At 42.9% G+C, this 12,470-nt stretch overlaps 2 protein-coding genes across 2 annotated transcripts; both read left to right on the top strand.

Moving 5' to 3' along the window:
- The first annotated feature begins 1,421 nt into the window (after positions 1-1,421).
- Positions 1,422-8,303, top strand: LOC116250257 (uncharacterized). The gene is made up of 6 exons (XM_031623854.2): positions 1,422-2,016; positions 2,157-2,289; positions 3,795-3,898; positions 4,535-4,712; positions 4,811-4,951; positions 5,234-8,303. Exons 1-6 carry the CDS (start codon positions 1,976-1,978, stop codon positions 8,090-8,092), a joined length of 3,456 nt encoding a protein of 1,151 aa, XP_031479714.1. The 5' UTR covers positions 1,422-1,975; the 3' UTR covers positions 8,093-8,303.
- Positions 8,304-11,075: 2,772 nt separating this feature from the next.
- LOC116250404 (uncharacterized) lies at positions 11,076-11,435 on the top strand. Its single transcript, XM_031624029.1, has one exon. It carries the CDS (start codon positions 11,076-11,078, stop codon positions 11,433-11,435), a length of 360 nt encoding a protein of 119 aa, XP_031479889.1.
- Positions 11,436-12,470: the final 1,035 nt, after the last annotated feature.

Raw genomic sequence — 12,470 nt, forward strand, 5'->3', positions numbered from 1 at the left:
GAAAAAACGACAGACTACCTGAACCCACCAAAAGCCAACTAAATTTTCGCTATATGGTTTTCTTTTCTTTATTTTTCATGCTTTTTGGGGTCAAAATTCCCTGAAACCTGAGAGAAACATTATGAGTTCTTTTGTTTGTTTTTTATCTCTTCTCCTTATATAATATTTTTTTTTTTGTTGGGTCAAGGGGAAAAGCTTCTGCTACTACCAACCGCATCATATTGGTTGGTAAAATTTATTTTTAGGGTTCAAATTGATGGTGACCACTGGTGACTTTGCTACTTTTGAGTGTACCATAAGTTTGTTTGACTCTTTAATGTACTTTGTTCCCCTGATCTGATCCAGTTTGTGACCCCAGCCACGTACTTAAAGTTTCTTTAATACAATTACTGGCGAAGGAAAAATATTGCAAGATTTAAGTCTGCCCCTTTTGGGAAAAAAATGTAAAAATTCTAACTAGCATGGAAACGGATTAATGTTTATATTAAACAAAATGCATTTTCTTCTCGTTTTATCGACCACCAAAAATGGCAAATGCATTCAAGAAATTTAAAGGATGATATTTCTAGTACGGCAAGGCGTTTGAGATCTTCTATTTTATTTTCATGAGAGATTGCGTCTTGCTCTTGTGCCCCGTAGAATTATTTTCAAGGCATTTACTAGTTTAAATCCACCGTTTCCATGCAGAACTCTTGGAAATATCTGATATTAATAGAAAAAAGATGCCCCCTTCAACTCTTCCCTCATCAGATCCAGATTACATCCAACCCACCCATCCATTTGCACCCTTCGAAATCTGATGTCTTAGGACCCTTTCAAACGCGTCTGTCTGCCGTGTAGACTTAGGCCGGTTGGCTGGCATTAATTAATGGCTAGGCTTGGTTTCCATAACGGGCAGGCCGGTCGAGCTGCATTTTTGCTTTCCATTCCCTACTTTCCACATGTTGGATGCAACTTTTAAGTGCCAGAGTCGTAATTCTCTATTCTCCTCCACTTAGAAACGTGACAGTCGTGAATTCTCTAGTTTCGGACTGGATTCGTAATCGTATGGGGATAATCCGCTGTTTAAAGTTCCATTTAATTCAGCGGTCCCAATCAAACACGTCTCTTAAGTTCCATTATCAATTGAACTGCGGGAGACTTCCGCTTCCACTTCCAGCTAAGGTACATAGAAACCCCGGCGAAGTCGGGTCAAACGCGACCCAGTTTTGACCCTCGCCCGCTTAATTGATAACGTTAAAAGGGTAACCTGGTAAAAAGAGCGGTTTCGATTTCGAAACCCGCAGTTCTTCCGGGGGGCGGCCAACTTTTTCTCTAATTTTGGAGGAAGTTTCACCGCGGGGTGAAAAGGAAGAGAGGTTTTCACCGATTCGTTCGTTGGGGGGATAAAAAAGAGGGGGAGGTGGGAAGGAGGAAGGACGAGGGATGTTCGGTTATCAGGCGGAGGGGAAGAAATTGAACGCCTCCCTTAATTCTCGAGACCCCTTTCAAGCATTCTCATAGAGGAGAGGGGGAAGATTGAGGGAGTGCCGGTCGGCGTGCTCCTCCGTGCTGGTGGTTTCCGGCTTATCCGGAAAGCCTTGCGGGCCACGTCCGCAATCTTAGGCCGGCCAGCTCCGGCGGACGAGAGAACTCTCCCGGTTTCCGACGAGTCGCAGCTGTGCATTCACGTGCTAGCTGCTCTTTTTTTCTCGTGTGACGTCCAGCTGTAACGTCGTCATCTTGAGCATCGTCGTGGTTTTCTTGATGACCGTCCCCATCGTTGTCGAAGGAATTCCGGTCGTTTAATTTTTCGGCTGGAGATTCGTCCTCTTTGGATCGTCGGATGCTTTTCTGATCGGAATGCGGAATGCGGCTTTTCAGTGTGCTTTTTTAAGTCCTGAGTGAGTTGTTTTTTGCTTTCTGGATTTGCATTGTTTGTTTGGAGGAAGAAAAGAGAAGGAGGGAGATATTTTGAAGCGCAATCGGAGCCAGGATGCTGGACGAATTGCTCGGCCGGGGGCTTTCTTCCAAATGGTTGGATTCTTGCTCTCACTTTCCCCTTACTGAGACGTAGATGTTCATTTTTCATCAAGATTGTTTGTTGCTTCCTTCTTTTCTTTTTTTTTTCCTTGCGAAAAAATAGATGTTGATTTTACATTGAAACTTTTCTGCAGTAAATCGTTGATCAAGTTAATTCAGTCGAGACTAGACACGATAAGGCGGAAGAGGAACTGCACGCTCAAGATCCTGAGGACGGATGTAGCGGATCTGCTGACCCGCGGACAGGAAATGAAAGCCTTCGATCGAGTAAGATAATCGGATTTTTTTTCCTTTTGACTTTCTTTTACATTTTTTTTGTTCGCGAATGACCTCAAGGTTGTGGCCGTTGCTGCCATCGTTTTTCATGATTTATGAGGAATTCGGGGATGTGTCTTCTCTTTTTCTATTTATCGGTTTTGTAAAGTTTTTGTTGGATTTGCATGTTTGATGGTACACATCCTTCCACTGTTGAAGCTCGATTCTACTCTAGTTTGGAGAACGGATGACGAATTTGCTGATTCAATTGAGAAACGCTGACGGAAGGAGGGATCAGAGTGAAACTGAAGAAAAGAAGCGACCACTTTAGGAAGTTTTAGCACATATTCTTTTCCTTACCCGCTGACGTTTGGAACTGAGCAACTTGTTGCAAATGTTTAATGGCCTTTTCCATATGTGTTCTACTCGCTGTCGCTATCTGTTGGACGGGACCTGGCTACGCGTGCCTGGGATTTTGGTCACATGGAATACTTTTCTGTTTTAAGCCATGTTTAGAAGAACAGCATGAATATTGTCCTATTGTTTCTGTTTCATATGCCTGTTCGTGATGTGTCTGGAACGACAATACATTTGATCTTCGTGCGGCAAAGTTGTCCTTACTCTTCAATTAACAAGTCCGAGGTAGGAGTTGTGGCCATGACCGCTGGTTGGTCTAGTGGACTAATCAGGTCTTAAAATCTCTCTGCCATGTTGAACCTGAACATTTTGTTGTCCTGTAGACTTGTCAATTTCTCAGCAGAAATTTTCTGATCCTTTTCAATCACTAGATTTATTATATCTGTGGTAGCTGGTACTTTTAAAATTTTAATTCTCAATCCATTTTTCTGGTCCCATCTTGCAGTAAGTGAACCCCGTTTTAAAAGTCCGCCATGCTGTTAGGCATAGGTATGTGGTTCATATGCAGGTTCATCAGTTCTGGGTGACATTGAGTGTGACTGGGTCTTTGTGTCTTCCAAAAGAATTCATTCATCTGGCTATCATTTAGGAATCTGGAGGAAGATCTTAGGATGTAACACATGTATTAGACCTTCTCCTTTAAGGGGTATTTCTGTTAGGCCCATATGTGGCTATGTTTGTTTGGGCATTTGGTGTATTATTGTCTCCATACTTGTGTTTGGTACTTAGGTAAAGGCAAACTGGATTTTAAACTTAAATTAATTGTTTGGCCATCTTATCTTTCAATTGATTGTAGATCATGATTGAATCAGAAGTATGTGCAGTACTCAAATGTTTGACTGTTTGTTGATGTTCATTTGTTCCTTAACTATTTACTCTTCCATGCTTCAAGCTTCTAGCTTGTGGACAGCTAAAACACAATAAGTAGTGTTTGTGTAAGCTATAGCATAACTGTGCATGGATCCATCTTTAATTCCGAATCAATAACGTGCTCCTTTATTTGTTTTACATTTGAAAGCGATTCCTTTTCTGGTGCCTAATGTTGATCTGATACCAATGAACTATAGATTTCCTCTCACAAATATCACTTGTATGAGCAGGCTGAGGTCTTCATAACTGAGCAAAGTCGCTCCACTGCATATGATATGGTTGAACAGTTTTGTGCTTCCATCTTAAGCAATCTACCTGCCATTCAGAAGCAAAGGTACATGGGTGAATGCCGAGTAATTTTGAGACAATAAAGAAATTTATTTTTCTGGAAGTTGTGAAACATATTTCTTCATCAGTTGACTTGATCTGTGGATTTTCTCTGATTTTCTGAAGTTGCATGACGATCCATACTTTCTTTTGGCCCAGATGTTGTGTTTGTCTATTTGCTCACACTCAGTATTTACGTGCATGGATAGTGTGCAGTGGAATTGAGGAGCTAAGGGCACCACTATGCGTGTTTGCATAAGCAGATAGACATACAAGCATGTGTATACATAGCCTCTTACAGGGAAATGATTTTGTGCATAGTATGATAGGTTCCTGTAGTGACTGACCGAACCACAAATAACCTGGTCAGCCTGTTTCCCTGTTCTTGCCTTGGAAGAACATTTTGAATTGTTGTATATTTTTGTCCTTACCTGATTCCGCTCAATTACCATATTATAAAACCAATCACTCCAATAATTTGCCCAGTATGTAGGATCTGTCTTCAGTTTTAATTCATGTAGTGCTTGTTCATATTTTTGTGAGCACCGCAACTGGTATTCATTCAAACATTTCTACTTCCACACGATTAAACATAATATCTTCAATACAGTAACACTGAATGAATTTGTTCCATTATGTATAGGGAATGCCCTCCAGAAAGTATGGAGGCCGTGGCAAGTCTCATGTTTGCTGCAGCTAGATTTGCTGATTTGCCAGAACTACGCAACCTTAGGGGTATATTCTCAGAGAGATATGGTATTGCTGCGACATATAATGCTGCAGACTTGCACACTTTTCCTGGTTGTGCTGTTAATCAAGAGGTATTCAATCATTCAAAGATCAAGCGTTCACCTAACTTTATCCTTCTTTATGTCTTTTTAGTCATTGATGTCAATAACATAATTATTTCACTATGTAGTTTGCAGAGATATTCTCATCAAAACCTCCTTCAACAGACAAGAAGTTGAAACTAATGCGAGAAATATCAAAAGACTCATCTATCGAGTGGGATTCGAAGGCCTTTGAGGAAAGGGTTAAAAATCCTCATGCATCAACTAATGTGAGTGTTCTCTGTACTCTGTAGTACACCAGGCAACTGAATTGATTGCTAGGTCTTGGAAGCCAACACCATGTAGTGTGGGGAAGACTTCTGATGCACCAACATGTGCAATTTCATCTTTCAAGATGAGGAAAAAAAAAACATTGAACTTGGCATTTGAAGTGGCCAAGTTCTTGTTGGCCCAGAACAAACAGAATGCTGTTGTGTCACTATTACATGTGCTCTTTAGTCGATCGCCATGACCTCTCTTCATTATTTCCTTGTTTTTCATGTATGTCGCAGGTTGCTGCAGGTAAACAATTGCCTCAACTGAATGAGGGACAAAAGCATGGGGATGACGTTGCTCATGATAATGGCAGTCAAGACCAATTTCCTTACAGAAACACTGAAACTCCTCCAGAATATGCAAGGGAAAAAAATGTAAGGCATGATCCGATCGCTGCAGATGTCCACCAGGAGATTTTGTCCCACAGAAAGAGTGAGCAACCTATGGAGCATTCTAGGAAGACTACACTGTTGTACAATGATACAATCAATGAAAAGGATAAAAGATTACACCAGAGAAGAAATAGCAGGAAATCTGAACCCTCTCTGCATCATCTGAAGGAGCCTGACTGTGAGTTGGATGACACACTAAATGGTAACTATGGACGCAAGGAGCAATCTAGAAGAAAAAATGAACTTTCTCAGGGATATGCTGTAAAATCGGATAGGCGAGGGGGTGATATGCTTGATGAAAGATTTGATCCAGATGTCTTATCTCATGGAAGGTGCAAAGAACGTTCAGACTATGAAATACAAGAGATGTGGAATGATGCAGCGGATAAGCGAGTGAAGAAGACTTGGTCCAATAACAGAGAAGCTACTCTCGACATTTCAAGTGAACCAAAAAAGACACCGGATGAGGCCTATGAAAGGGATGAGCTAGAAAGGTTGTCTCACAGAAGCAAATCTCCTTATCTTTTCACTAAAACAACCGAGAAGATGCATGAAGGCTCCTACAAGGGGAATGCTCATGAAAGCTTGCCTCATAGGCCAATGGTTGAACACCAAGAGAATCTAACTCAGAGGAGGAAGCCTCCTTTTACCAATGACAAAACAGCAGCCGATATGAATGAAACAAAAGACTATGCAAATGCTGAAAGTTTTCCGCATAGAAGTGACCATGGACCGGGTGATAGGCAAGAAGAGCTGGTTCACAGGCCCCCATATAGTTACAAAACTACAACAAAGAAAATGCCTTATAAAGGGAATGGTCATGAATCTTATGATAAAGATAATTATCTTCAGAGAAGCAAGCCTGAAGCAGGAATGCATGAAGATGCAAATTATAGAGGGAATGATCCTAGCACATTTTCTCCTCGATCACCACTGGGTGGTGATCAGCAGATGCTTCACAACAGCAAGCCCTCCTATGCTTACAAAAGAACACCTGAGATGGTGCATCAAGACACATTCCATGAAGGGTACGATCATGAAAGTACTTCCCATCATAGAAGACCGCGGCAGTTCGATAATGATGAAGAGAAGCGGCATCACAGAAGCAAGCCTCCTCATGGTAACAGGACAGCAAAGATACATGTGGATGCGTACTATGATGAGAATGAGTGGGAGATTTTGCCGCAGCGAAATCAATCACCACTCTATGATGATCAAAAGGTGTGTCACAAGGGCAAATTAAGATTGCATGATGATAAACCCTATGATCAGAACAATCATGAGACACTATCGGATAGAACTCAATCTCCATTGGGTGACAAGAAGGAGAAGCTATCTCGTAGAAGCAAATCTCCTCGTCCTTATACTAGAGCAACAGATAATATCAGTAATGATGTTTTGTGCAGAGAGACTGATTACGAAACATTGTTAGATGAAAGTCGATCTGCAGAATGCAGAAGAACCCAGGAGAAAATTGGAGACGGCACAATCCTGAGAAAGGGCAAGCGTAACACATCAGCCCGCAAAAGTGAAGCCTCTGTGGATCATCTTGCTGAACTGGATGAGGTGGACAATGCACATGTTCCCACTGGTTTTGATGTCCATCTGAGGACAGAAGGAAGAGAAGAATTAGACAACTTGAAGGCCCGCATCAAGAATGTGAAGCCTCCTTATGTCATATTAACGGACCAAAAAGTTTCATCATATTCTGAAGATGCGGATGGCCGTAACGATCATCAAAATGCTGATTATCGACCTGCTTCGAACACAAAAGGAGATGCAGAAAAAGAAATGAAGCCTAATCACAACAGAATTATAAGGCCTCCTCCATATGTAGTATCAACCAAAGGTGGAAAATCTAAAAATGGTGCAGAGGGCAGACGTGCAGACGTCAATTGTGAACAAGATGATGAAATCTTAGCTGCCGATGATGACTCTGCTTACAGGGTGAGGGCACCAATTGACCGTCCTTGCAATCGTGATAGGGAGGGAGGCCGAGTAAACAGGTTTGACCGGCATAGAGAGGCGATTGCTGAACATGACACTGCTCACCGTGACAAATTTCTAAAACCAGCATCTGTCCGACAGAGGCATCCCCAAGCTTATGTGAATACTGATGAGGATGATGATTATCCTCCTCATCACATGAAACATGATAAGCATAAGCCTACAAGGAGGGTACTGGATCAGAGTGAAGATGGTGTTCATGAGGCTGGGTATTCTCGGAGCAGGCATAAGTACAGGGAGGAAACATCACATGGAGTTGACCTAGTTGATGACAAACCAAGACGCCACCATGGAAGGCCAGTTCAGCATCATCTGAACGAAGAAGACGAGGATAAAATCATGGATGAGCTCTTGCTACATTACAGTCAGAAGGGGACACCTCAAGTGGCAAACGACATTCAAGTGGGAAGCAAGCCTCCTAGCCCACCTATTGCTGGTGTTAGTGGTCATACATCAGCCAGAAGACGATCAGCAACGAGAGCTGGAAGCGATCCTCGTTTAGAATTTAGTCGTGCTCCTAACAGGGCAGTATCACTCGCTCCTGAGCAGTCGCAGTCTGAAGAGAAGGTCACGTTACATGTCCGTGCGACCTCAATGCAGCCAGACATGTATAATGGTCATGTTCATCCGAAGCTTCCAGACTATGATGATTTGGCTGTTCGTTTTGCAGCACTGAGGAGGCAAAGTAATGGCTAGTCTGCTATATGTGCAAACAAATTTCTTTCCACGGTTTGCCCCTGAGCAGAAATAGCTTCTGCTTACCAAGAAAGTTACACATTGTACAGTTCGTTGCTTTGTTGCTAGGAAGTACTCGTCTGAGTCGTATCTTTTACTGACCTGAGCTGTGTAGTTTTTCAAATTTCATAATTCATTTCATTGAAATGAGCTATACGAAACTCTATACTTTGTTCTTTCTTTTACTATCTAGACAGAAGCATGTGCTCTCTCTCTCTCTTGTCTTCCAGAGGAACGAGCGTATATACTTGATTAGATCCTTTATAGGAAAAATGAAACTGAATTTTATACACTCTTTCATACATTTAATTGTGGTCGTAGAATCAGCAATAAAGAAAAAAAAAAGAACCATGCCTAAGTTTTGCAGTAGACAACAATGCACGACTAAAAGGTTTTGAGTTTGCATTCAAAATTTTATGTTAGGGGTTTTAGAAAAGCGAATCCAAAAGTCTACCTATAACTGCCCTTAAACATTCTTGTTTTATGTTGTTTAAACAAATTTAATCATTTTCTGGTGCAAGATACCCGATTCTACTAGTCTGATTGTACTCACGACAGCAGAAAGCTCTTAGATGAACATCCTTTCGTAACTTTATCGTAATGCACCAACACTGTTGCATTTGAGTCCACAATGTTGATGAAACCTGAAAATCCACATTCCACTGCTTCTACTTGTTGATACTAGAGCATATCTATGGTTCTTATAGTAAATTGCCTAAAAAACGTAGGAAGGCGTCCGCTGGTCAGGCCCTTTCCTGGTTGTACTAACCTTTTTGATAACAAAAATCGCTTCAATAATTGGCGCCTCACCATTCCTCTGCGCAGCTCCACCTTCGCGGAGCACCTCAATGGATCCGTTGTTATAAGACGTCCCACTTTTGCATGGCCGGAGAACAAGAGAATTTCATGAGCAAACACAAGCAGACGAACTTCTAGCGAGCTGTCAGAAAAACAAAACTACATGAAACAGCCATGCGATTAGTGCTCTTAAGACGATTCCTTACGGAGGAAGATGCATCAAGCAAAGAATTCCTCGAGCCTCCCCTTCTCAAGGACGGGTTTGTAGCCTTCCCTCACCGCCATCGCTTTGCTTTGCCGGTTTCTTCATCATCTGGAGTCTCTCCTTCTCATTTCTATGAGAACAAAAGGACCAACAGAAATCAAAATCAAAGAAAAACCTTGCCCAAACACACTTTCCTGGAATCTTTCACAAAAAAAAGGCGAAGGAAGAAAAGGGGAACACATGCCCATTTTGCGAAAAGAATCCTCCGTCGAGCTCGCGGAGATGAAACAGGAAAACGAAAGAGAAAAGAGCTAAATTTTAGACGATGGATGTTTTCTATCGAAAGCGGCTCCAACATGACGGAAAAAACATGAGAAATCAAGCTCCTTTGCTCAACTTTTTGTTCGACTTGAAAGAGTTGCTTCATAAGCGGAGGACGACCACGATGACGCGCGTTTATACCCCAAACAACGGAAGATGCACATGGTCCTTTCCGCAGCTGCATGTCACCAATTTAGAAACAATTATGCAAGTTTGTGCAACTCCCTACGTACTTAGAGCCGATTTATATTCTTAATATACATATTTTTATTTGAAACGGCAACCACCCAGGCACCGAGTCTTGGCCGAGAATAATCCCATCTGCAGTTTCACCTGTTTCCGGAACCACAACCTACATCACGTTCCTATAATTTCACATAATAATCAACGAGGAGATAGTTATCATAAAATGATGTGATGTATGTAGGCATTATACTTAGGGGGCGGCTATTTGGTGATACAAAGACCCTTTTGGTGTGGTGTTTCATGAATATGATTTAAATTTTAGCACAGATTTATGAAACCCTAACACAGTGTTCTTGTTATCAAACACATTCATAGGTTATTATTGAGATAGATTTATGTAAGATTTATAAAATAATCCTGTTACCAAGCAATCTCATAGATTATATTATAATATATACTCTTTTTCGAAAACTCTACAAATAAAGAAAGCAATATTTCATAAAAACATGTATAATTTGCTAAACGCCATTTTGGGAATGCATTGATGGCTTGTTCGAACCAGTTGATTTCAAGCTTGGTTGATCTTGGAAACCCAGATTGAACTCTATGAGCCGAGCCGAAGTTGATTGTTGAAGTAAACCTTCTGTGTGGGGGCAGCCGATACTCCCGGGAAAACTTGTTCCCGGCTGGCGATCTATCTAAATGGTTAGGATATCGTTTCGACATTTTGATTCTTCTGGCTGTACCAAACTCGGTCAAATTCGATTCCGCATCGGAACTGTTTACATTCCTTTACCAGCTTTGCCGGGTTGTCTTGCTGGTTATACGGAACAATCTTTGAACTAGGACTCCTTTTCCGGGGAGAAATCTTTTGACACAGTTTCAATATCCAAACATTTCTGGATAAGTCGTTGAAACAAGACAATCCAATGGATCTTAGTTACCGCTGTAGAAGCGTAAGACTCGGAAAAGCGAGCCGACTCACCTCCGAATCGCTTTAACAAAATCGTGCTTAAGCGGGCGAGTCGTCCGCCATTGAGACCGCAAACAGTTTCCGAAGGCTGTTCTTCTCAGCCAAGGCCATCTTACGGTGGGACCCACGAAAAGAGTCCACCAGCAAATAGCCACGTTTCGTTCCAAGCCAAAGTGGGCCCCACTTGGGGAAACATGTGGCCCACCTTTAAGTTCGGCCCAACCGTTAGCGGTTTCCGGTTCTTTCTCCCCTTCTCTCTCTCGCTCTCGCCCCCCTAAACCGCCCGGCAGCCTACAAATACGCGGAAGAGGCGGTAGCGGAGGCAGAGCCGGAGGCGGAGGCGCAGTGGGCTGGTTCGGTTTGCACTGCCGACAGGTTCGCGGCACCACCCTAACGGCCCAGTTCTACGGACGCCGGGCAACGATAAGGGGAGATTCCGGCCCTGCTAGTCACATAATCGCATGAACGCCAGGAGATCTACGTCTGGCGTCTTCGCGCTTGGCCGCTCAGGAACCCGACCCGCGGCTTTCAACGGGGAGACGGCCTTCAGAAAGCTGAATCCGAGGACGAAGCGGACGTGCTTGTGCTCCCCGACGACGCATCCTGGGTCCTTCCGCTGCAGCTTCCACAAGCAGGGGCTCAGACACACGGCGTGGAGGATGGGGAACTCAGCCGTTCGGGTCGACGGGTCGCAGAGCCGGGAATTGGTGCGCAGGGCGCTCTCTGCCACGATCCGCCCGTCGTCGCATCAGCTGCGGCGGAAGTGCGCCTTCCAGCCCCGGCCGAGCAGGTTGTCGGTAATGGTAGCGGCGGGACGGTAACTGTAGAAAGCTGGGAGTGGGAAACTCTGCCGGGTATTTTCCGGCGAAGTTTTTCATGTTCCGGTGCGCGGTTGATTTGCTTCCGATACTGTCCCAACCGTGTCAAGTAATAGTTTTAGCTGTACAAAACAAAACAAAACAAAATTGCCGTTTGGTTTTCCGGAGTCGCGAAGAATCGGACCGGTTCTTTGGGGAACTGGGTTTTCCATTTTTGCGGCGAATTTGTCGTTTAACGGAGGAGGAATTGCAGGGACCTCGAATCAGAAAAAAGACGAACATATGTAACCCTGTTCCCTGTTAATCGTTGCTTTGGATTCCTCTGTAAGAATAGTTAATTGCGAAATCCTTTTCCCCTACTTCTTGGGTGGTGGCACGTGTTAAATTATTTCTCATCTTACTGCTTATGGTATTGTTCCACTTCCTTCTTGTTCGCAAAACTCAGGCCATGGATTTCATGACTGATGTCGGATATTCGGATCCGCTTCTCATGCATAATTACTACGGTTCAATACGTAGCGCATCAACATTGCCTTCACATACTTGTTCAATTGCGTGCATGGATTGCCAACACTCAATGTACATACTACTGTGGAACTTTTCTTTAGGAAGTATCTTTTACTCGGGCCTGCTTTTCGTCTATAGTTTTAAAACATGGCCCGCCATTCACAAGTTTCCATATTTTCGTATGTCTGGACAGTACGGAAAACTTTAATATTTTCATGTGCAAGTGTTAGTGTTCATTTTCCCAACTATATTGGTCATTATTTCCAACATGTTAGTATATTCATATAAAAGATAACATCATTCATGATTTCATGGCTCCCTAGTCCTTACTTTGTTTATCCAGCAGCATGATGTCAGACTAATTTGGACTCTGCTTGAAGGGTGCGAGTGGGGTTTTCGTTGGATATGCAATCTCATTTCGCATGCTTCCCGGATACGGATCCTCACAATGTGGATTTCACGGTACACGTTCACTTAGGACTCAAATTATACGGGGACTCTGCCTTGCATCTAATGAAGAGACTGAGAAAG

This window comes from Nymphaea colorata, chromosome 3 (genome assembly GCF_008831285.2).
Source record: "Nymphaea colorata isolate Beijing-Zhang1983 chromosome 3, ASM883128v2, whole genome shotgun sequence".
Lineage (NCBI taxonomy): Eukaryota > Viridiplantae > Streptophyta > Magnoliopsida > Nymphaeales > Nymphaeaceae > Nymphaea > Nymphaea colorata.